Here is a 23,688-nt window from a genome sequence, read left to right as displayed (position 1 = left end):
AAGTTCTGTCCCTCCCTGCTCTCCACAGCCGAGAGATCAACGTCCACTCCCGATCACTGGTCTGGGAACTGCCCCGCCCTGCCCCCTCCCCTGGAAGCAAGATTGAGTTTGAACTGCCGGGATCCAAGATGGGGCCAGGAGGGCCCAGGGTCGGAGGGCCGGTCCGGTTCTATGCTGGTGTGGAACGGCCCGTTTTGAGACCGCAAGGACAGTCTGGTTCTATACCGTGGGGCAGGTCCGATTCTATGCTGGTGTGGAAAGGTCCTATTCTACACTGTAAGGGTGTTCTGTTTCTATACGGTGAGGATGGTCCAGTTCTTTACTGGTAAGATGGTCCATTTGTATACTGTGGGAAAGGACCGGTTCTCTAATATGAGGAAGGTCCTGCAATTTCCTGTCAGGGTGATCCGGTTCTATTCCATGGAGGTGACCCAGTTCTCTACAGGTGTGGAATGGTCCAATTCCCCACTGCGAGGATGGTCTGGTTTGATATGGGAGGCATAGCCCGGTCCAGTTCTATGCCGTGGGAACCGTCTGGTTCTTGGCCAGTGGAGCGGTCCAGTTTCACGCTGCGGAAATGGTCTGGTTCTGTAGCGTGAGGGCCGTCCGGTTCTGAGCCGCAGAAACGGTCCAGCTTTCTACTGCCTGGTCCGCCCCCTGCCTTTGGGGTCTTGTGTTTCTGTTGTCAGTGACGTCCAGCCTCCCTCCACCTCGGCTTCCGCCACTCGGTCCGTGGCTCAGACGTGGCATCCGTTGTTCACGGGGACTGGGAGGCAGATGCAGTGGGGTAGCGATGGGAACCCCCCAGGAGCCCACTCTAGGTTGAACAGATTTCTACCCAGAACCTTTTTGAGACCTGATGACGTAGTTTGTGGCACACCTACTCAGTCAGTCAAATGTATTTATAGAGTGCTTACTGTGTGCAGAGCACTGTGCTAATCACTTGGGAGAGTAAAACAGAGCAATTTACAGACACATTCCCTGCACACACAGTCTAGCGGGGCATCCGGACACTGCTCAGTCTCAGTCACGCACACCCACTGCTTCTGGGAAGAGGGAAGGGTCCGGCTCCACAGACCCCAGCAGCACCCAGCTGCCGTTCCTCCCCGGTGGCCCCGGATGGTGGCCCCCTGGGCCGGCTATGGTCTAAAGCTCTTTTCTTTGAGAAAAGAGAAGCAGCGTGGCTCAGTGGAAAGAGCCTGGGCTTGAGAGTCCGAGGTCACGGGTTCGAATCCCGACTCTGCCACTTGTCAGCTGTGTGACTGTGGGCAAGAAGCAGCGTGGCTCAGTGGAAAGAGCCCGGGCTTGGGAGTCAGAGGTCACGGGTTCGAATCCCGACTCTGCCACTCATCAGCTGTGTGACTGTGGGCAAGTCACTTCACTTCTCTGTGCCTCAGTTACCTCATCTGTAAAATGAGGATTAACGGTGAGCCTCACTTGGGACAACCTGATTACCCTGTATCTACCCCAGCGCTTAGAACAGTGCTCTGCACATAGTAAGTGCTTAACAAATACACTATTATTATTCTTGGGTGGGAGAGGGCGTGCGGATCAGACGGGAGCTGGCCGGGGTTCAACCGAGCCTGCTTGTGGTGGGCAGGGAATGTATCTGTTATACTGTTAGAGTGTCCTCTTACAAGCGCTTAGTACAGTGCAAGCACTCAGTAAATACGATCGATTGATTGAACTGGTACGATCGACCCACACAACTCAGCTTGGCCTTTGCCCTCCCAACGACCCCATGGCAGTACCAACCTATCTCAGTAGGGGGCACTCCTGCCCAGGAATGACCCGTTCTTCCCCATAATAGGGCGGGGGGCAACTTCCAGAGGCAATAAAATAAATTGTGGTATTTGTTAAGCGCTTACTATGTGCAAAGCACTGTTCTAAGCGCCGGGGGTGGATACAAGGTGATCAGGCTGTCCCACGTGGGGCTCACAGTTTTTTAATCCCCATTTGACAGATGAGGTCACTGAGGCACAGAGAAGTTAAGTGACTTGCCCAAGGTCACACAGCTGACTAGCGGCAGAGCGGGGATTAGAACCCGTGACCTCTGACTCCCAAGCCCGCGCTCTTTCCACTGAGCCACGAATAGCCCTGGACCAGGGGCACACCCGTGGCCCCTAAATCCCCTCCACACCGTCAGCGTCCCCCCCCCATCCCCAACCTTTGCTAACTGATCCCTGCTTCAGATCTCATTCGTTCATTCGGTTGTATTTACTGAGCACCTACGGTGTGCCGAGCACTGTACTAAACGCTTGGGAAAGTACACTACAACAATAAGCAGCGACATTCCCTGCTCACAGTCTAGAGGTGGGGAGACAGATATCAGTGCAAATAAATCGTGGCTCAGGGGCAAGACCCCGGGGTTGGGAGTCAGAGGTCAAGGGTTCTAATCCCGACTCTGCCACTTATCAGCTGGGTCACCTTGGGCAAGTCTCTTCACTTCTCCGTGCTTGTTACCCCATCTGTAAAATGGGGATGAAGACTGTGAGACCTACGTGGGACAACCTGATTATCTTGTATCTCCTCCAGCGCTTAGAACACTGCTTGGCACGTAATAAGCACTTGACAAATACCAACATTATAAATAAAATTACAGATTTGTACATAAATGCTTTGGGGCTGGGAGGGGAGAAGAGGAAAAGGAGAAAATCAGGGCGACACAGAAGGGAATGGGAGATGAGGCAAAGTGGGACTTAGCCTGGGAAGGCTTTGAAGTGGAGGAGAGAGGTCGTCGGATTAGAGGAGAGAGAGCTTTCCAGGCCAGTGGCAGGACGTGGGCTAGAGGTCGGCGATGAGGCAGGAGAGATCGAGACAGAGTGAGGTTAGCTCTCGGGAAGGAAAGTGTGCAGGCTGGGTTGTAGATGGAGAGAAGCGAGGTGAGGTAGGAGGGAGCAAGGTGATAGAGTGCTTTAAAAGCAGCGTGGCTCAGTGCAAAGAGCGCTGGCTTGGGTGTCAGAGGCCTTGGATTCTAATCCCAGCTCCGCCGCTTGCCAGCTGTGTGACTTTGGGCAAGTCACTTAACTTCTCTGTGCCTCAGTTCCCTCCTCTGTAAAATGGGGATGAAGACGGTGAGCCCCACGTGGGGCAACCTGATCACCTTGTATCCCCAGGCGCTTAGAACAGTGCTTTGCACATAGTAAGCGCCTAACAAATACCACCATTTATTTTTAAAGCCAAAAGGAGAGGAGTTTTTGTTTGTTACGGAAGTGGATGGGTAGCCACTAGAGTTTTTTGAGGAGTGGGGTGACGTGCCCAGAACGCTTTTGTAGGAAAACCTTCGGGCGGCAGATTGAAGTATGGAGTGGAGTGGGGATCTCTTCTTTCTGAGCCAGGGGACAGGACCCTCCCCAGTGGCCAGACTGGGGTAGGGGTACCCCCAGGGCCTGCGGACGGCCCAACGGACCCCAGCATCGTATGGGGGATAAGGAGAAATTATGTTAAGTTTTATTGCAGAAGGTACATGGGGCCAGTCCTTTTTCACGTTCTGGTTATCCATAGGACACTCTCATACACATACACACAGATACACGCAGACCCACACACATGTGCACGTGCATATACACACACGTACACTCACACATAGACACACACAAACATATTCAGTTATGAGCCCCCTCCCCCAGCTCTGCCCCCGTGGGTCATGGTCCCTAACAGTTCCCATCTCCCGGGCTGAGTAGGGGGCCGAATCCCATGGATACAGTTGCAACGCCGGGATTGTGGTGGGTCAGGGTCGGGGGCTGGAGTTGGCCAGGTGCAGGGTGGAGATGGAATGGGCGAGAAATGGGGAGTGGGTTGGTCTTGGATTTCTGTAGCCCCGGGATTCACTGCCTGGCCCCCATTTGGCTACTGGGGTGCTCCCTTAAGGCTCAGTGTTTCGCCCTGAAGCTGCGATGGTCCTCCCCTATGGCTTGGCGCTCCTCCCCGGGGCCGCGATGGTGCTCCCCTTGGGCTCGGTGGTCGCGATGGTGCAGGAAGCGACACCAGGAAGTGGAAACGTAGTTTATTGTTCCGGGCAGCGGACGTTGCCGTTCCGGCAGCATGGCCTGCTGTTCCGGGCGGTCGGGGCCAGGGTCGCGCCCTTGATCAGCAGGAACTGCTGCAGCTCCTGAAGCCTGCCCTCCACCAACCGCAGGTTGATCAGAACCCTCTTCTGCACAGCCGCCGAGTGCGGGAAATCCATCAGGATGTCTTGGGTCAGGCTGCCCACCGTCAGCTCCCTCTCACCTCCCCCTGCCAGGCCCAGTGGCGCCGCTGCCCCGGTCTTCCGCCTCTCCAACCAGACACCTTTCTACAAGACAGATTTTGGACTAAGGAGGGTGCGGGCTTTGCGGTTTTCGACTGGGATCGATAGTAGGAAGAGCAGTGTGCCGAACACAGGACCGATATTAGGAAGACCGGTGTGTACGGAGCACAGGATCGATATTAGAAAGACCGGAGTGTATGGAATGCGGGATCAATATTCAGAAGAGCAGTGTGTATGGAGCACAGGATCAGCATTAAGAAGAGCAGCGTGTAGGGAGCACAGGGCCAATGTTAGGAAGAGCAGCATGTAGGGAGCACCCTCACCCACTCTGAGTAGGGCACTGGACTGAGCCTCTACCGGGTGAAGAGAACTGTCCTGGGCACCTACTGTGAACAAAGCACTGAACTGGGTGCTTGCTCTCTCCCGTGGGCTGGCCACCTTCTGCATGAGAAGCAGTGTGGCCCAGTGGGATAGAGCACTGGCCTGGGAGTCAGAAGGTCCTGAGTTCTAATCCTGTCCCGGCCACGTGTCTGCCGTGTGACCTTGGATAAGTCGCTTTACTTCTCTTGGCCTTGGTTACCTTATCTGAAAAATGGGGATTAAGACTGTGAGCTCCATATGGGATAGGGACTGTAACCAACCTGATCAATTTGCATCCACTCCAGCACTTAGTACAGTGCCTGGCACGTAGGAAGCACTTAACAATTACCGTAATTATTAATCGATTAACTGAAAGTGTTATCCACAAGGAGGTGAGCAGGGCATCTTCTGATAATAATAATGATGGTATTTGTTAAGCGCTTACTATGTGCAAAGCACTGTTCTAAGCGGTGGGGGGGATACAAGGTGATCAGGTTGACCCACGTGGGGCTCACAGTCTTTGTCCCCATTTTACAGATGAGGTCACTGAGACACAGAGAAGTGAAGTGACTTGCCCAAATTCACACAGCTGACAACTGCCTCTATCTGTTGCCGATTTGTACGTTCCAAGCGCTCAGTACAGTGCTCTGCACGTAGTAAGTGCTCAATAGATACTATTGAATGAATGAAAGTGGCGGAGTCGGGATGAGAACTCATGACCTCTGATGGGTCTTCTCTGTATTGGGGGGAAGCTCTCCTTGGGCTACAGGGGGCTAGAGGGGGGGAGTGCTGGCTGAGGGGGGAGGTGCAGCCTGGCTATATGGAGGGCGCAGGGGGTTGGCTGGGGAATGGGATGGGGTGGGGCATTGGCTTGGGGGCTGGGGAGGGGGTTGGCTGGAGGGGGGAGTTGGGGGCATTGACTAGGGGGTGGGAGGAGGCTGGGGAGGGTGGGAGTTAGGGGACTGGGAGAGGGTGGGGGTGTTGGCTAGGAGGAGGGGGAGGGGGTAGGGGAGAGGGGTCTGGAAGAGGGGGCTGGACTCCAGCTCCGTTTCCTGCTCACCTTGAAGCGCCTCCAGCCACGGGTGCAGATCAGGAGACCCAGGGCGCCGGCGCCCAGTCCCAGGGACAGCAGTCCGAGGGCCATGCTCTCCGCCTCCATCCCATCTGGACAGAACCAGAACCCCTCGCCCCTCACCACCCCCTTTCTGTGTGAGCTCACAATGGCCCGAGGCGCGGAGGGAGGGAACTACCCAATCAATCGATGGTATTGACAGAGCACTTATTGTGTGTGAGGGGCACTGTACTAAGCAGCAGGGCATAACGGAGAGAGCGCCGGCTTGGGAGGCAGAAGGTCACGGTTCTAATCCCGGCCCCACCGCTTGTCTGCTGTGGGACCTTGGGCAGATCCCTCTATTTCTCTGTGCCTCAGGTACCTCATCTGTGGAAAGGGGGTCCAGACTGTGAGCCTCACATGGGACAGGGACTGTGTCCAACCTGATTTGCTTCTATCCACCTCAGCAGCTAGTACGGTGTCTGGCATATAGTAAGTGCTTAACGAATACCTCAGTTCATTATCAATGATTGATTGACTAAGGGATCTACACCCTGGCCACGTTGAACACGCACACGTGCACACACATACACACACACATGCTTACTGCAGTGTTCAAGCACTTGGTACGGTGCCCTACACTCGGTAAGCGTTCAATAAATACCATCGGTTGATTCATACATCACCTACACACACACGCACACATATAAAGCATGGCTCAGTGGAAAGAGCCTGGGCTTCGGAGTCGGGGGTCATGGGTTCGACTCCCGGCTCTGCCACTTGTCAGCTGTGTGACCGTGGGCGAGTCACTTAACTTCTCTGGGCCTCAGTTACCTCATCTGTAAAATGGGGATTAACTGTGAGCCTCACGTGGGACGACCTGATCACCCTGTATCTACCCCAGCGCTTAGAACAGTGCTCTGCACATAGTAAGCGCTTAACAAATACCAACATTATTATTATTATTATTATTATTATTGTCGTATAAACTGTCCCTGCTGTGCTACCAGACCAATTCTGGATGCTTTCTTCATGTTTCCTCCCGGCAGGACGTCACGTCACGGTCCACGCGTCGTATGGCGAGCTTGCCCGCCTCCCACCACTGTCTCCCGGTGCTCTGCTGAGGCTGCGCTTTCTGGCATCCTTTCTGACGAGCTAAGCTACGTGATAGGAAATTGTGGACAAACACAGAGCGGAGGCTATAGGCTGGAACCAGGATCAACTGGATCTGAGGGAGGAGTGGGTCAGCTCTTCCAAGACCACCTGAGGAGCTGGGCTCCACTGTGAGAATGAAGGAAAGGCAACCGTTCAAGCACTTTAACATTTAAGGCACTCGGTTACCTTGCCTTACCTTACCTCGCTGTTCTCCTATTACAACCCAGCCCACGCACTTGCTCCTCTAATGCCAACCTACTCACTGTACCTCGATCTCATTTATCTACCTCCAACCTCTCTCCCACATCCTGCTTCTGCCTGGAACATCCTCCCTCTTCACATTGAACATTACCCTCTCCACTTTCAAAGCCTTACTGAAGGCATTGTTTCTCCAAGAGGCCTTCCCTGACTAAGCCCTTATTTCCTCTTTTCCCATTCCCCTCTGTGTCACTCTGATTTGCTCCCTCTATTCAGCCCTCCCTCAGCCCTCGAGCCCTTATGTACATACCCCTAATTTATTTACATCAATGTCGGTCTCCCCCTCTAGACCGAGATCTCTGCCGGTCTCACCTTCACAATATGGCCAAGATGCATCCTTTCCTCTCCATCCAAACTGCTACCGTGCTGGTACAGTATCCCGGCTGGATTATTGTGTCCGCCTCCTCTCTGATCTCCCTTCCTCCTGTCTCTTCCCCACTCCAGTCTATTCTTCACTCCGCTGCCCGGATCATCTTCCCGCAGAAACGTTCTGGGCATGTCACTCCCCTCCTCAAAAACCTCCAGTGGTTGCCTATCCACCTTTGCCCGGAACAAAAACTCCTCACTCTTGGCTTCAAAGCTCTCCATCACCTTGGCTCCTCCCACCTCACCTCCTTTCTACTTCTACTGCCCACTCCATACACTCTGCTCCTCTGCCGCTCACCTCCTCACGGTCTCCTGTTCGCGCCTGTCCCACCGTCGACCCCTGGCCCATGTCCTACAGTGCTCTGCACATAGTAACCACTCAATAAATACTGTTGAATGAATGAATGAATATTGACCCCCCATTTTACAGATGAAGGACTGAAACATAGAAAAGTTAAGTGGCTTGCCCTAGGTCACCCAGAAGGCCAGCAGTGGAGCTGGGGCTAGAACCCAGGTCTCTTTACTCTCAGTCCTGTGTTTTTGGGGGGTTTTTTATGGTATTCGTTAAGCTCTTACTATGTGTCAAGCACTTTTTTAAGTGCTGGTGTAGATACAGTTAATCAGTTGGGACACAGTCTGTATCCCATGTGGGGCTCACAGTCCAAGTGGGAGGGAGTATGATTTATCCCCCACTTTCCTGAGTCACAGAGAAGTTGAGTGACTTGCCCAACGTCACACAGCAAGCAATGGCGGAGCTGGGATGAGAACCCAGGTCCTCTGACTAACAGGCCCGTGGTCTTTCCACTAGGCCCCGCTGCTTCTGTTTAGTGGGCTGAGGTCTATCCAGTCGTCCAGTGTGAGCCTTGAAAGAAATTCCAGAAGCAAGCGGAGAGCCGGCGGCCACATCTCCCACACGAGGCAACCGACGGCCCATAGAGTGGGCTGAGGCCACAAGGACCCCTCTGTGCCCAGCACGGCTTCTAAAGAAAAGGTTTTTCATCCTGTTCTTTCTGCTTCTTTCCTCTCCACCCCCGCGGTTTCTGTCGGTTCTGCAGGCTTTTTTTTATGGTATTTGTTAAGCACTTATTATGTGCCCGGCATTGTTCTAAGGGCTGCGGTAGATACAAGCTAATCGGGTTGGACAAGGTCCTTGTCCCACATGGGGCTCACGGTTTTAAACCCCATTTTACAGATGCGGTAACTGATTCACAGAGAAGTAAAGTCACTTACCCAAGGTCACACAGCAGACAAGCGGCAGTCCTTCTGACTCCCAGACCCATGCTCTATCTACTAGGCCATACTGCTTTCCATGGCTTTTGGGGCATTAATAGTCTGCTTGTACCGAGAAAGCTGGCAGACCCTGCGTATTCTATCTGACCCGTTGGCGGATGGGAAGTTTATTTCTCCGGAAAATCTTTCTCAGCTTTCTTCCAGGAGGGTCGAGAAGGAGTGTTTTCTAAGCAGGACCCTTCTATTCTCTCCCTCTCTCCCTCTTTCCCTTCATTGCTTTCTTCACCAGGCTTTAGTGAGACCTGACAAATAATAAGTATGGTATTTGTAAGTGCTTAATCTGTGCCAAGCACTGTTCCAAGCACTGGTGCGGATACAAGATAATAAGGTTGGATACAGTCCCTGTCTCATATATGGGGCTCACAGTCTTAATAGAAGAGAGAACAGGTATTTCATCTCCATGTTACAGATGAGGAATTTACGCACAGAGAAGTTGTTACTTGCCCAAGGTCACCCAGCAGGCAAGTGTCAAAGACAGGATTAGAACCCATGACCCACCTGATTAGCTTGAATCTACCCCAGCCCTTAGTATAGTGCCTGGCACATGGGAAGCATGGAAAGCATAGCGTTTTAAAAAATATCAGGGAAGGCCTCCTGGAGGAGGGGGCAGGTTGGTGAGGAGCAGAAAGGTAGGAGGATTTATCAGGGAAGCTCTCATGAGTGGTGAGGCAGTGTTTTGGGAAGGTTTGGAAGTGGGGAGGGATACAGCAGACAAGTGGTGGAGTTAGGATTGGAGCCCTTCTAGACTGTGAGCCCGTTGTTGGGTAGGGATTGTCTCTTTCTGTTGCTCAATTATTGTAGTTTCTAAGTGCTTAGTCCAGTGCTCTGCACAAAGTAAGCACTCAATAAATATGATTGAATGAATGAAGTTCTGTGAGGCTGGGAGGGGAAAAGAACAAAGGGAGCAAGTCAGGGCGATGCAGAAGGGAGCGGGAGAAGAGGAAAGGGGGACTTTGTCTGGGAAGGCCGGGAGGAGTTGTGCCTTCAATAAGGCTTTGAAGCAGCGTGGCTCAGTGGAAAGAGCCCGGGTTTGGGAGTCAGAGATCATGGGTTCTAATTCCGCTCCACCAGATGTCAGCTGTGACTTTGGGAAAGTCACTTCACTTCTCTGTGCCTCGGTTCCCTCATCCGTAAAATGGGGATTAAGACTGTGAGCCTCACTTGGGACAACCTGGTTACCTCGTATCCCTCCCAGCGCTTAGAACAGTACTTGGCACATAGTAAGCGCTTAATAAATACCATTATTATTATATTATTATTATTAAAGGAGGGAAGAGTTGTTGTCTGTCGGATTTGAGGAGGGAGGGCGTTCCAGGACAGAGGCAGGATGTGGGTTAGGCGTTGACGGCGAGATAGGCGAGATTGAGGCACGGTGAGGTTCATTCATTCATTCTTTCATTCAATAGTATTTATTGAGCGCTTTCTATGTGCAGAGCACTATATTAAGCGCTTGGAATGTACAATGAGGTTAGCATTAGAGGAGTGAAGTGTGTGAGCTGCATTGTAGGAGACTAACGAGATGAGGTAGAAAGCGGGAAGGTGGTGGAGTGCTCATCTGTAAAATGGGGATTAACTGTGAGCCTCACATGGGACAACCTCATTCCCCTCTATCTACCCCAGCGCTAAGAACAGTGCTCTGCACATAGTAAGTGCTTAACAAATACCAACATTATCATTATTATTATTATTATTTAAAGCCAAGGGTGAGGAATTGCGGAGGTGGATGGGCAACCATTGGAGCTTTTTGAGGAGCGGGGTGACTTGTCCTGAATGTTTTTGTAGATACGTGATCTGAGCGGCTGAGTGAAGTATGGACCGGAGTGGGGAGAGACAGGAGGCCGGGAGGTCCACAAGGAGGTTGATGCAGTAGTCCAGGCAGGATAGGATGAGTCATTGGATCAACACTGTAGGCGCTTGGATGGAGAGGAAAGGGTGGATTTTACCAATGCTGTGATGGTGGGACCGACATCCAGCCCGATTTGCTTGTCTCTACCCCAGCAATTAATACCGTTTCTGGCACATAATTAGCACTTCACAAATACCCGTTATTCTTAGGGCCGAGTTTGTGGGGGACCTTAGCAGGCTCACCCTGTCCGGGTGTGATTCGGGCACCCCCAGAGCTGGTTTGGGGATAATAATCGTGATTAGAAGTCGTGTGGCTCAGTGGCAAGAGCCCGGGCTTAGGAGTCAGAGGTCATGGGCTCTAATCCCAACTCCGTCGCCTGTCAGCTGACTTTGGGCAAGTCACTTCGCTTCTCTGGGCCTCAGTTACCTCATCTGCAAAATGGGGATTAAGACTGTGAGCCCCACGTGGGACATCGTGATCACCTTGTATCCCCCAGAACAGTGCTTGGCATATAGTAAGCGCTTAACAAATGCCATCCTTATTATTATATTATTATTATTATTATTACCAATATAATAATGATAGTATTTGTTAAGCGCTTACTATGTGCAAAGCACTGTTCAAGATACAAAGTGCTCAGGTTGTCTCACGTGGGGCTCACAGACCTCATCCCCATTTTACAGATGAGGTAACTGAGGCACAGAGAAGTAAAGTGACTTGCCCAAAGTCACACAGCTGACAAGCGGCTAAAGGGGGATTTGAACCCATGACCTCTGACTCCCAAGCCCGTGCTCTTTCCACTGAGTCACACTGCTTCCCTATTATTATTATTACCTCAGCGATTAGAACAGTGCTCGACACATAGTAAGCGCTTAATAAATACCAACATTATCATTATTATCAATTGTGGCATTCGTTAAGCGCTTACTATGTGCCAAGCACTGTTCTAAGCACTGGGGGGGATACAAGGTGATCACGTTGTCCCAAGTAGGACAACGTGATCTTAATTCCCATTTTACAGATGAGGCCACCAAGGCACAGAGAAGCGAAGTGACTTGCTCAGCGTCACACAGTAGAAGAGACTGGGGCGTTTATGGGCGGTACTTCATCCCCAGTCCACCCCGGTAGCCCTACTGAGGGCTCACCTCCTCCGAGAGGCCTTCCCCGACTGAGCTTCTCCTTTTCCCTCTGCTCCCTCCCCCTTCCCTTCACCTCCCCTCAGCACTCTGCTCCTTTGGATAGATGTTTATTACCCTATTAATTTTGTTAATGAGGTGTCCGTCCCCTTGATTCTTCTCACCCTTCCCCATTCAGCAAGAGCCCGGGCTTGGGAGTCAGAGGTCGTGGGTTCTAATCCCTGCTCCGTTTGCCAGCTGGGTGACTTTGGGCGAGTCACTTCACTGGGCCTCAGTAACCTCATCTGTAAAATGGGGATGAAGACTGTGAGCCCCCCGTGGGACATCCTGATCACCCTGTATCCCCCCCCAGCGCTTAGAACAGTGCTTTGCACGGAGTAAGCGCTTAACAAACACCAATATTATTTTTCACACCTATCCCGTCGACCCCTGGCCCACGTCCTCCGGCTGTCCTGGACTCCCCTCCCTCCTCACCTCCGCCCAACTGACTCTCTTCCCCTCTTCAAAGCCCTACTGAGAGCTCACCTCCTCCAGGAGGCCTTCCCAGACCGAGCTTCCCCTTTTCCCTCTGCTCCCTCTCTAGCCCCCCTTCCCCTCCCCTCAGCTAAGCCCCCTCTCCCTCTGCCCCTCCCCCCTCCCTCCCCTCAGCACTGTGCTCATTTGCATATATTTTTATTCCCCTCTTTATTTTGTTAATGAGGTGTACATCCCCTTGATTCCATTTACTGCTATCGTTTTTGTCCGTCTGTCTCCCCCGAATTAGACTGTAAACCCGTCAATGGCTAGGGATTGTCTCTGCTGTATCTGTTGCCGAATTGTCCATTTCCAGCGCTTAGTACAGTGCTCTGCATATAGTAAGCGCTCAATAGGTACTACTGAATGAATATTTATCGCGATGATGTTGTCTTGTTTTTTGTCCGTCTGTCTCCCCCGATTAGACTGTGAGCCCGTCAAGGGGCAGGGATTGTCTGTGTTGCCGAATTGTCCATTCCAAGCGCTTGGTCCAGTGCTCTGCACCTAGGAAGCGCTCAATAAATACTATCGAGTCAAGCGGACGCGATAGCAGTGCGCCGCCAGGTCAGGTCACGGCCCACTGGCTCCCAGCTACCGCGCAGGCGCCGTTGGGGTTCCCTAGTCTTAGCGGGGCTCGTTCCGCGCAGGCGCCGTTGGAGTTCCCTAGTCTCAGCGGGGCTCGTCCCGCGCAGGCGCCGTTGGAGTTCCCTCGCCCCAGTGGGGCTCGTCCCGCGCAGGCGCCGCTGCAGTTCCCTAGTCTCAGTGGCGCTCGTCCCGCGCAGGCGCCGGAGGGGTGGGGGTCCCCTTGCTCCAGTGGGGCTCGTCCCGCGCAGGCGCCGCTGGGGTCCCCTAGTCTCCGTAGGGCTCGTCCCGCGCAGGCGCCGGAGGGGTGGGGGACCCCTTGCTCCAGTGGGGCTCGTCCCGCGCAGGCGCCGCTGCCTCCCCCTCGTTCCAGGGGGCTCGTCCCGCGCAGGCGCCGCTGCCTCCCCCCTCGTTCCAGGGGGCTCGTCCCGCGCAGGCGCCGCTGCAGTTCCCTAGTCTCAGTGGCGCTCGTCCCGCGCAGGCGCCGAGGGTGTTTCCCCGCCTCAGCGGGGCGGGGCGGGCCGGGCCTCGTGTGGGGCGGAGCCGCCGCCGCCATCGCCATCGCCATCATGCTGGCCCCGCCCCCGGCCCGGCCCCCGGACCCGCCCCCGGACCCGTCCCTCCCCCCGCCGAGCTGAGGCGGCGGTGGCGGCGCCACAACAGCGTCCGCTCGGGGCGCGGGGCCTGTCCGGGCCTCAGGGCGGCCGCACCGACCGGCGGCTTCCGGGACGGCGGCGGCGGTGGCGGCAACGGGCGGCCAGTCCGGCCCCGGCCCCGGCCCCGGCCCCGGCCCGACCCCCGGCGGCGGCGGCGGCTCCCCTTGGGCCCCGGGAGCGCGGGCGGGAAGAAGCGGCGGCGGCGGCGGCGGCCCGGGCGCCAGAGGTGAGCGAAACCGGCTCTTCCTTCCTCCTCCTCCTCCTTCTCCTCGCCGCCCGGCAGCTGTTTCTGGGCCTGCGGTCCATGTGCCCGCCCCCCTCGCCCCCCCGACCCCCCGATCCCCGCCCCTCGGTCCGGCGGGGAGGGTCGCGGGCCCCCCGTCTCGGGCCCCCCGTCTCGGGCCCCCCGTCTCGGGCCCCCCGTCTCGGGCCCCCCGTCTCGGGCCCCCCGCCTCGGGCCCCCCCGCCTCGGGCCGGTGCCCAACTCACCGGCCCCGCTCCTTTGTCCGGCGGGGAGGAGGACCGGCTCCCCCAGCCCTGTCCGGCGGGGAGGTGACCTGTCCTCCCGCCCCTGTCCGGTGCACAAGTGACCGGGCCCCTCTCCTTTGTCCGGCGGGGAGGTGACCGGGCCCCCTGCTCTGTCCGGTGCACAAGTGACCGGGCCCCCAGTTCTGTCCGGGAGGGAAGTGAGCGAGTCCCCCGCCTCGGTCCGGCGGGGAGGTCGCCGGGTCCGGCGGGGAGGTGACCGGGCCCCCCATCTCTGTCCGGCGCACAAGTGCAGCGTGGCTCAGCGGGAAGAGCCCGGGCTTTGGAGTCAGAGGTCATGAGTTCGAATCCCAGCTCGGCCACTTGTCAGCTGGGTGACCGTGGGCCAGTCACTTCACTTCCTCTGGGCCGCAGTTCCCTCATCTGTCAAATGGGGATGAAGACTCTGAGCCCCACGTGGGACAACCTGATTCCCCTGTGTCTACCCCAGCGCTTAGAACAGTGCTCTGCACATAGGAAGCGCTTAACAAATACCAACATTATCAAGTGACCGGCCCCCCCGCCTCCGTCCAGCCGGGAGGTGACCGGGCCCCGCACTCCAAATCTCCGTCCGGCGGGGAGGGGACCGGGACCCCAGCTCTGTCCAGCGCAGAAGTGACCGGCCGCCCCCCCCCGCCCCGCCTCTGTCCAGCCGGGAGGTGACCGGGCCCCGCACTCCAAATCTCCGTCCGGCGCAGAAGCGACCGGGTCCCCCAGCTCTGTCCGGCGGGGAGGTCACCGGGCCTCGGCCACCGCAGGAGGAGAGGAAGGAGGGCCGGTGCCGAAGGCGGAGGGCGTCGGAGGGAGGACGTCGGAGGACCCACGCTTTCCTCCTCGCTGCCCCGAGCTGGGCGGCCGGGCCCTCCGGGGTCCTGGGGCTCGGGGGGACCACCCCCACCACCGCGGCTCTTCCCCGGGCCGGCCTGTCCCCGACCGTGAGCCCCGCATCCCGCCCCCCGCACCCGCCAGGAGCTTCTCTGGCCCGGCCGCCCCCCGTGCCCGCCGCCCTGCCCGCTGCCCTGCCTGCCAGCCCCCTTGCCTTCAGAAGCGGCGTGCCTCGGTGGCCAGGGCCCGGGCTTAGGAGTCAGAGGTCATGGGTTCTAATCCTCACCCCGCCACCTGTCAGCTGGGTGACTTGGGACAGGTCACTGCCACTTAGCTGTGTGACTGGGGGCAAGTCACTTCACTTCTCTCTGCCTCAATTACCACATCTGTCAAATGGGGATGAAGACTGTGAGCCTCACAGTGGACAGTCTGATGACCCTGTATCTACTCCAGCGCTTCGAACAGTGCTCGGCACATTGTAAAGCGCCTAACAAATACCAACATTATTATTGCTCTAGCGCTTAGAACAGTGCTCGGCACATAATAAGCGCTTAACAAATACCAACATTATCACTATTATTATTATTCTCTGGGCCTCAGCGACCTCATCTGTAAAATGGGGATGAAAACTGTGATCCTCACGGGGGACAGTCTGATGACCCTGTATGTCCCCCAGCACTTAGAACAGTGCTCGGCACATAGCGCTTAACAAATACCAATATTCTTATTATTATTCTCTGGGCCTCAGCGATCTCATCTGTAAAATGGGGATGAACACCGTGAGCCTCACGGGGGACAGTCTGATGACCCTGTATCTCCCCCAGTGCTTAGAACAGTGCTCGGCACATAGTAAGCGCTTAACAAATATCAACATTATTATTATTCTCTGGGCCTCAGCGACCTCATCTGTAAAATGGGGCTCCGGCCTGGCACTTCGCAACGGGTCGTTTCGGCCAGCACCGGGAGAGAGAAGGGCCCGAGGATTTCCAGAGCCCCGTCCGACCTGCCCCCTTTCCCCTACGGTCTGGCTGGAGGAAGTTTGTGGCCAAGTGTGCCTGGTGCCAGAGGGAGAACCGTGTAAAATTCCTAATTGTGGAGCTGAATGTGTTATTAAAGGCAACCTTGAAGCTTTTTTTATGCATGCGGGGTGTGAAGAGGTATTCCGCTGCTGCACTGTGGCCTGTTTTCTTTTCTGAACTTGTAACACTTTTAATTACAATTTTATTTTGCCTTTGAGGGGCTGTAATTTTAACTCTTTATAGAATCCAAGGTGAAATAATGGAAACCAAGAGGAACGGGAGTTCCTAGCACACCTCAGTGTTTCTTCCTTTTGTTGGTTCTCCAACCCCTGCCCAAATCCCCTCCAGTCACTTCCTTAGAACCCTGTCGGTTAGACTTTTACGTTCATTCATTCATTCATTCATTCAATTGTATTTATTGAGCGCTTACTCTGTGCAGAGCCCTGTTCTAAGCGCTGAGAAAGTGCAGTTCAGCAACAGATAGAGACAATCCCTACCCAACAACAGGCTCACGTTCTCAGGTATGGTGATTTTTTTCCACCACAATGGCAATCTCTCGAAGCCGTCCTGATGTCCGTACCTCTCCCTGAAGTTTATTTTAATTGTCTGGCTTCCCTGCTAGATTGCAGGCTCCTTGAGGGCCAGGATCATGTCAACCAATTCTATTGTACTGTTCCAAGTGCTTAGTACGGTGGTCTGCGCACAACTGCACAGTTAGTAACTTCGATCGACTGATGGATTGATGCCGGAGCCTGAGCTCGGGCACGGAGGAATGCGGAAAGAGCCTTAGACCAACTCTTCCCTCGGGAGTTGAGAGCTGGTATGCCTCAGTCTGGCTGTGAGCCAGCCAACAGTGGGTTCACCGGATGCCCGATGAACCGTTACCGCCTCTCGTGAGCCGTTTCCTGCCCCGCTGAATCCATCTGCCCCGTCGGTGAGGCACAGGGCAGCCGCCCAGAGCCTGCAGGTGCCCAGGCGTGATTGGGGCCGACCGCTCCTGCGTCTCTCGCCACTGGCCTCCTGCTCACGCTCTCCCCGTTGACAACCGACAGGCCACAGCTCTCCCCAAGTTCAGAGCCCTTCTGAAATCCCAACTCTTCCAGGAGACCTTCCCGGATGTCACCACTCCTCTCCCCTCCCTATATTCTTCCTCCCACCCCCGCCATTCCAATCCTTCCATTTCACCTGACCACTCGAATGCTCCCATGCCCGCTCCCTTTCCAGTAGCAAATGGCTCAGGTGAAGAAGGGGGAAGGGTGGAAGTCGTGGCCGGCTGGTGGTTCAGGTGATAGAGCAGAGGTGACTGGCGGGTGGCTCGGGTGATGGAGAGGAAGATGGCAAGGGTTGTTTCTGGCAGCTGGTTCAGGTGATGGAGAGGAAGATGGCAAGGGTTGTTTCTGGCAGCTGGTTCAGGTGATGGAAAGAAGGATTGGCAGAAGTTATTTCTGGCAGGTGCCTCAGGTTATGGAGAGGAGGAATGGCAGAAGTTCTTTCTGGCAGGTGGCTCAGGTGATGGAGAAGAGGATTGATGGAGATTGTGACTGACATGTGGCTCGTGACGGAGAGGGGAAGGGGCGGAAGTTCAATCAGTCATCTTTATTGAGCGCTTACGGTGTGCAGAGCACTGTACTAAGCGCTCGAGCGAGTAGAGTATAATAATAAACAAACACATTCCCTGCCCACAACAACCTTACAGTCTGGATGGGGAGACAGACGTTATAATGATAATGGTACTTGTTAAGGGCTTACTATGTGCCGAGCATTGTTCTAAGCACTGGGATAGATTCATTCGATCCTATTTAATAAGTGCTTAATGTGTGCCGAGCACTGAACTAAGTGCTTGGGAAAGTACAATACAACTATGAACAGTGACATTCCCTGTCCACAACAAACTCACAGTCTAGAGCGGGAGACGGACATTAATATAAATAAATAAAATGACAGTTTTGTACATATGGACAGAAAGAAGTACATAAGTCACAGGGAAGATACAAGTTAATCAGGTTGGACGCAATCCCTGTCCCACATAGGGCTCACATTCTTAATCCCCATTTTACAGATGAGGTGACCGAGGCTCCGAGAAGTTGTGACTTGTTCACACAGCAGACGTGGGTGGAGGCGGGATTAGAACCCAGGACCTTCTGACTCCCGAACCCGTGCTCTGTCCACTAAGCCATGCCGCTTCGCCATGTTAATATAAATGAATATTTTATAGGTATGTACATAAGTGCTATGAGGCCGGGAGGGAGAATGAATAAAGGGAGCGAGTCGGTCGTGCCTCGCTGGTGGCTCAGGTGACAGAGCGGAGAAGTGTCAGAGGTTGTGACTGGCAGGTGGTTCAAGTGACGAGGAAAGGGCAGCTGGTTCAGGTGATGGAAAGGGCGGGATGGTACCCACCTGGTCGGAGGGAGCCGCTGGGCTTGGCCTGGTGAGCGAGTGGCTGTTGGCAGCGTACCCGAAAAGGTGACTTGGGCTCTGCTACGGAATCGCCAACCTAGTTAACGATTGCGCTGCCCCTTCGGTCAGTCAGTCAGTTCTATTTATCGAGTGCTTACTGTGTGCAAAGCACTGTCCTAAACTCTTGACAGGGGACAGTATAACAGTATACCAGATATATTCCCCGCCCACAGTGAGCTTACGGTCTGGAGAGGGAGAAGGATATTAATATAAACAAAATTACAGATATGTACATAAGTACGTGCTGAGGGGCTGGGAGGTAGCATGAATCAAGGGTGCAAGTCAAGGTGATGCAGAAAGGAGTGGGAGAAGAGGGAAGGAAGGCTTGGATTGAAGGAGATATGCCTTCATTAAGGCTTTGAAGGATGGGAGAGTAATTGCCTGTCAGATATGAGGAGGGAGGATGTTCCAGGCCAGAGAGAGGACGTGGGCGAGGGGTTGGTGATGAGATCGACAAGATTGAGATGCAGTGAGAAGGTTGGCATTAGAGGAGCAGAGGGTGTGGGCTGGGTTGTAGTAGGAGAGTAGCAAGGTGAGATAGAGGGAGCAAGGTGATTGAGTACTTTGAAGGTGATGGTGAGGAGTTTCTCTTTGCAGAGGTGGGTGGACAATCGCTAGAGTTTCTTGATGAGTGGGGGAACGTGGCCTGAACATTTTTGTAGAAAAATGATCCGGGCAGCAGAGTGAAGTGTGAAATGGAGTGGGCAGTGACGGGAGGCTGGGAGGTCAGTGCGCAGGCTGGTAGTCAAGGCAGGATAGGATAAATGCCTGGATTAACGTAGTAGTAGTTGGGACAGAGAGGAGAGGGCAGAGTTTAGTGATGTTGTGAAGGTCGAGCTGACGGTATTTAGTGACGAATCGAGTATGTGGCTTGAATGAGAGAGAGAGGAGGTAAGGATAATGCCAAGGTTATGGGCTTGGGAGACAGGGAGGATGGTGGTGCCGTCTACAGTGATGGGGAAGTCAGGGGGCGGACAGGGTTTGGGCGGGAATATAAGGAGCTCTGTTTTAGTCATTCATTCATTCAATAGTATTTATTGAGCGCTTACTATGTGCAGAGCACTGTACTAAGCGCTTGGAATGTACAATTGGGCAACAGAGACAATCCCTGCTCATTGACGGGCTTACAGTCTAATCGGGGGAGACAGACAGACAAAAACAATAGCAATAAATAGAATCAAGCGGATGTCCATCTCATTAACAAAATAAATAGGGTAATAAAAATATATACAAATGAGCAGATGAGCCCAGTGCTGAGGGGAGGGGAAGGGAGAGGGGGAGGAGCAGAGGGAAAGGTGGGGGAAAGGGGGCTTAGCTGAGGGGAAGTGAAGGTGGGGGCAGAGAGGCAGCAGAGGGAAAAGGGGAAGCTCAGTCTGGGAAGTCACATTAAGGGACATGCGCTGCCCCATGTAAGCTAGTCTGCCCTCCACCGGCCCCCAACTCCTGGAAATGCCCAGTGAGGTGATTCTAATCCTGGCTCCTCCACTTGTCCGCTTTGTGGCCTTGGGCAAGTCACTTCATTTGTCTGTGTCTCAGTTCCCTCATCTGTAAACTGGGGATTATCATCATGAGCCCCATGGAGGACAGGGACTGCGTCCAACCCAATTTGCTTGTATCCAGCCCAGCGTTTACTTCAGTGCCTGGCACATTATAAGCGCTTTACAAATGCCACAAGTATTATTATTATTATTGTAATTTAAAGAGAATCAGGGGACCTGGGTTCCTACCCCGTCTCCACGACTTGCCTGCAGTTTGATCCTGGGCAAGCCACTCAAATTTTCTGTGCCTCACTTTCCTCATCTGCAAAATGGGGTTTAATTACTTATTCTTCCTCCCCTTTAGATCACGAGCCCCATGTGGGACAGGGACGGTGTCCACTCCGATTATCTCGTATGTACCCAAGTGCTCAGTACAGTGCAGAGTACATAGTAAGCACTTACCGTATATCACAGGATCCGCCCTGACGCGTGTCAGATCCGGTGGCCGCCGAGTGGCCCCTGGCCGGCTGGCTCACCATCTCAGAGCTGCGATAGCCTCGAGGACGGCCCGCCGTAGGACAGGCACAACCGGGAGACACATTTTAGATTTTGGACTTTGGAGGTGAGCCTCGGGGGCTGCAGTGAGGGCGGTCCGCTCATGGGGTTTGCTCCGGAGCAGAAAGGGTTTCCCTACGGGAGATGCGCCTTCCCGTGTCCAGCAAATGTCTGCCCCTCCTCTGGCCTCCGTGCTCCGTCCCTCTCCCCAGTTTCCCTTGGTCTGTCTGGATCGGTGTGAACCGGATCGGCACCTCCTGGACCATTGCGCTGGGGTGGACCGGTGTGGCCTGGACCATTGTGCCCCCCAGTGTGTGGCAGAGAGAAGAGGGACTGATCGATCAGCCAGTCGGTGGTGTTTTTTGAACACTTACTATGCGCGGAGCCCTGTACTAAGCACTTGGAAGGCAAAGTGACGCCTTGGCTACTGGGGTGGCACTGGAGGTGAGCGGCTGGAGCGTGGGTTTTTCCCGACATCCCTCTTGTCCCTTTCCTGGGGGAGGGGAGGCGGGCGGGCAGGTGAGCTGGGGACTTTGTCCAAGCGAATTCCATTGACCTTTCTTGGCCCAAAGGATGAGCTAAATGTGTTTCCAGTTTATCGTGACAGTGGTGGGGGGTGACCGTGCGGCAAGGTCTTGCGGGCAGACGATTGCCGGCCCATTCCGAAGCCTGCAGTGGTTTCTTCGGCTCCCTGCCACGGTCCAGAGGACCACGGAGGGCCTGCCATGGCTTATTTTGAAAAAGAACCAGCTTGTGGTTTCTCCACCAGCCTTCTCCGCCCCCGGAACCCCCCAAGCCTCATGCTTTTGTTTCCTGCCAGGACCGGCTGGGTGGCGTTGTTCTCAGAGTCGCCGAGCTTAGAGGGGCCAGTTCTGGATCCCTTCCCCCATGTCTGGTTTCTCCTCTCCCCACCGTTGGAACGGTGCATCCCTCGTGTCGCACCACTGTGGTTCTGAGAGGCAGGGGCAGAGAGGGGTTCGTCAGAAAGGCCCCTTCCTCAGCCCAGCCATTTCCTCCAGCCTCTAGGACAGCCCCCATCTGGGTTTCCTGCCAGCACCGCAACCTCAACGTATCCAAAACTGAAGTCTTCATCTTCTTTACCAGATCCTCTCCTCCCCCTGACTTTCCCATCACCGTTGACAACCCCACCACCACCCTCCCCATGTCACAATCTGACGACTTTGGCATTATCCTCAACTCATCCCTCTCCCCTTCAACCGGTTCACAAATTCTGTCGGTTTTGTCTTCACAATATATCTGGAATCTGCCCCTGCCTTTCCAGCGAAACAGCCAGTTGTCCAAGCACCCGTCATAACCTGGCTCAACTCCCGCGGCAGCCTCCTCACTAACCTGCCCGCCTCCAGCCTCTCCCCCTCCATACTTTATTCCGCCGCCCGAATCATTTTTCTAAACCATCGTTCTGCGCGTATCTCTTCCCGCCAGCACCTCTTTCCGGTCAAGCGATGGATGATATTTATCGAGCGCTTACTGTATGCAGAGCACTGTATTAAACACTTGGGGGAGTACAATATAACAGGGTTGATCCCTCCATTTCCTGCCCACAGTGGATTTACAGTCCGGAGGAGAAGACAGACATTAATAGAAATAGCCTCAAACCACCCAAGAAATCTCAAACTCAGAAGTTTCCCGCAAAAGGAAGGAAGACTGATCAGGAGCCGGGAGCGGAACTGTTGGGTGGAAGGGCTCTCGCCGTGCCCTGATGACAGAAACCTCCCAGAGGCCCCCCAGGCTGGATCCCGTGCTGGGACTTGCTACTTCCATGTGGAGGCAGAGCGGAAGATGGGAAGGAAGTCAGGGGATGTGGGGAGTGGGGAAGCCGGAGAGAGCAGGCAAAGCCCCGCCTTCTCTTGGCTTTGGAAACCGCCCAACCGGCTGGCTGGCTGGTCTTGTCATCCTCCCAGAGGCTCGAATCTGCCGAGGGATTCTGGGAGAAGTAGTCATCCCGGATTTAGGGGCTGTCGCTCTCAAGAGGGGAGGGCAGCAGTGTCAGCGAACGTCCTGGCCGGCCCACCATCCCTTTCACTTCCGTTTCTCCTCTGCAGCCAGGCCCCACTGCCGGGAATCCGTCTTCTTCTCTAGGGGCCCTCTCCTCCCTCCTCTCGGCCACCCCCCCTTCAGAAAGCTCTCTGCCAAGAAGGGCAGGAGTAGAGAAGCCGGGCACGAGCCCCCGGACCTCCTTCGGGTGGCAGGAGGAGAAGCGGCACCCCAGTGACCGGGCCCCCCTCCCCTTGGGAAGGCCGACCTCCGCCCACTCCCTCCGGTTTAAACTCCGCGGTGTCGGCCCCGCGAGGTCCATTACAGCGACCTGACAGAGAAGGGAAGTCTGCCGGCTTCGTTAGTCGCCCCAGCGGACGGGACCTGAGTATGAAGGGATTGTTTGCCAGGGTCCTCTGCCTCTGAGAGTGCGGTCGAAGTTCTCCATGCCCGGGCTGTGGCTGCTCCCCACAAGACGATGCAGGGCGGGGTGAGGATCTCCAGGAGCGCACCCCTTCTCCCCTCCCCGCTATCCGTAACCTCCAGTGTTGCAACTTGCGGGTCAAGAGGTTTCACAAACCTCTTGTGGTGTGGGGCTGCTGCTGTGTGCCCCCTCTCCGTGCCCCAGTGCCCCCCAGAGAGAGGGCAGAAGAGGAAGAAACGGAGCTGATGTAAACAGAAGGCCTGGCAAGAGCTCTGCGGGGGCTGAGCCACTGGGGGGTGGGGGGAGAGAGGGTACCCCCAGCCTGGGAAGATGAGACCTCGCTCGGAGGGTGAGGTGGTCATGTGGCGTGGGCACGCCGGCCTCCTCGGGAATGGCTGCCGCCCCTTGGCTCCGTCGCTCCTCGTGCCGTCTCCACCTTTGTGCCCGCTGAGATCTCTCTGCTGTTCCCTTCTCCGGGCTTGCAACTCAGGCCCAGGGGGCAAAGTCAGGGCCTCTGGTAGGGTTCCCGGGGAAGGTTCTGTGGCAGGCATGCTCTGAGCTCTGGCCTCAGCGCTCAACTGGTCTGCAGTTGGGTTCACCGGGGAAGGCTTTGTAGCGGGCGTGCTCTGGGCTCAGTATTCCCCCGGCCTGGGGGGGGGTTCCCAGGGAAGGCTTTGTGACAGGTGGGCTCTGGGCTCTGGGCTGGGCCGTGCCCACCGCCCCCCAGCCCCATGGCTCTGATCTGGACAGGGAAGCTGCGGCCTGGCACCTCGGGAGGAGAGGAGGAAGCACAGGAGGCGAAGGCAGACCCGCTTCTGCTGCTGCTGCTGCTGTTCCTCCCAGCTCCTCCCCTGCCTCCTGGCAGTGGCTGGCCACGGCAGGGAACCTGGGGAGCTCCTTAATAATAATGATAACTGTGGTATTTAAACGCTTACTATGTGCTAGCAA

At 55.2% G+C, this 23,688-nt stretch overlaps 2 protein-coding genes across 3 annotated transcripts in view; one reads left to right on the top strand and one right to left on the bottom strand.

Annotated features, from left to right (window-relative positions):
• Window positions 1-3,990: 3,990 nt before the first annotated feature.
• CT83 (cancer/testis antigen 83) lies at window positions 3,991-5,796 on the bottom strand. The gene is made up of 2 exons (XM_029067457.2): window positions 5,670-5,796; window positions 3,991-4,294 (listed from the first exon to the last, which is right to left on the bottom strand). The coding sequence occupies exons 1-2, from the start codon at window positions 5,766-5,768 to the stop codon at window positions 4,007-4,009; spliced, it is 387 nt and encodes a 128-aa protein (XP_028923290.1). The 5' UTR covers window positions 5,769-5,796; the 3' UTR covers window positions 3,991-4,006.
• Window positions 5,797-13,657: 7,861 nt separating this feature from the next.
• KLHL13 (kelch like family member 13) overlaps window positions 13,658-23,688 on the top strand; it is a 34,691-nt gene continuing 24,660 nt past the window's right edge. The window contains exon 1 of one of the 2 annotated variants that reach the window (XM_029067454.2): window positions 13,658-13,688. Coding sequence is in view for 1 of the 2 variants with exons in the window: in XM_039912365.1 (XP_039768299.1) it covers window positions 22,795-22,806 (12 nt within the window). In the remaining variant the exon portion in view is untranslated. Of the gene's footprint in view, window positions 13,689-22,478; window positions 22,807-23,688 lie in introns of those variants that run through there. The other variant, XM_039912365.1, reaches the window with a different exon arrangement.

Source organism: Ornithorhynchus anatinus, chromosome 6 (genome assembly GCF_004115215.2).
Source record: "Ornithorhynchus anatinus isolate Pmale09 chromosome 6, mOrnAna1.pri.v4, whole genome shotgun sequence".
NCBI lineage: Eukaryota > Metazoa > Chordata > Mammalia > Monotremata > Ornithorhynchidae > Ornithorhynchus > Ornithorhynchus anatinus.
The sequence above is the reverse complement of the archived record's forward strand: the minus strand, read 5'-3'. Positions and strand labels throughout refer to the sequence as shown.

Excerpts from the sequence above, each read along its gene's own strand:
- CT83 (XM_029067457.2), bottom strand. The coding sequence starts at position 5,768 with ATGGAGGCGGAGAGCATGGCCCTCGGACTGCTGTCCCTGGGACTGGGC. Across the intron at positions 4,295-5,669 it reads GTGGCTGGAGGCGCTTCAAG|AAAGGTGTCTGGTTGGAGAG; the intron begins GTGAGCAGGAAA and ends TCTGTCTTGTAG.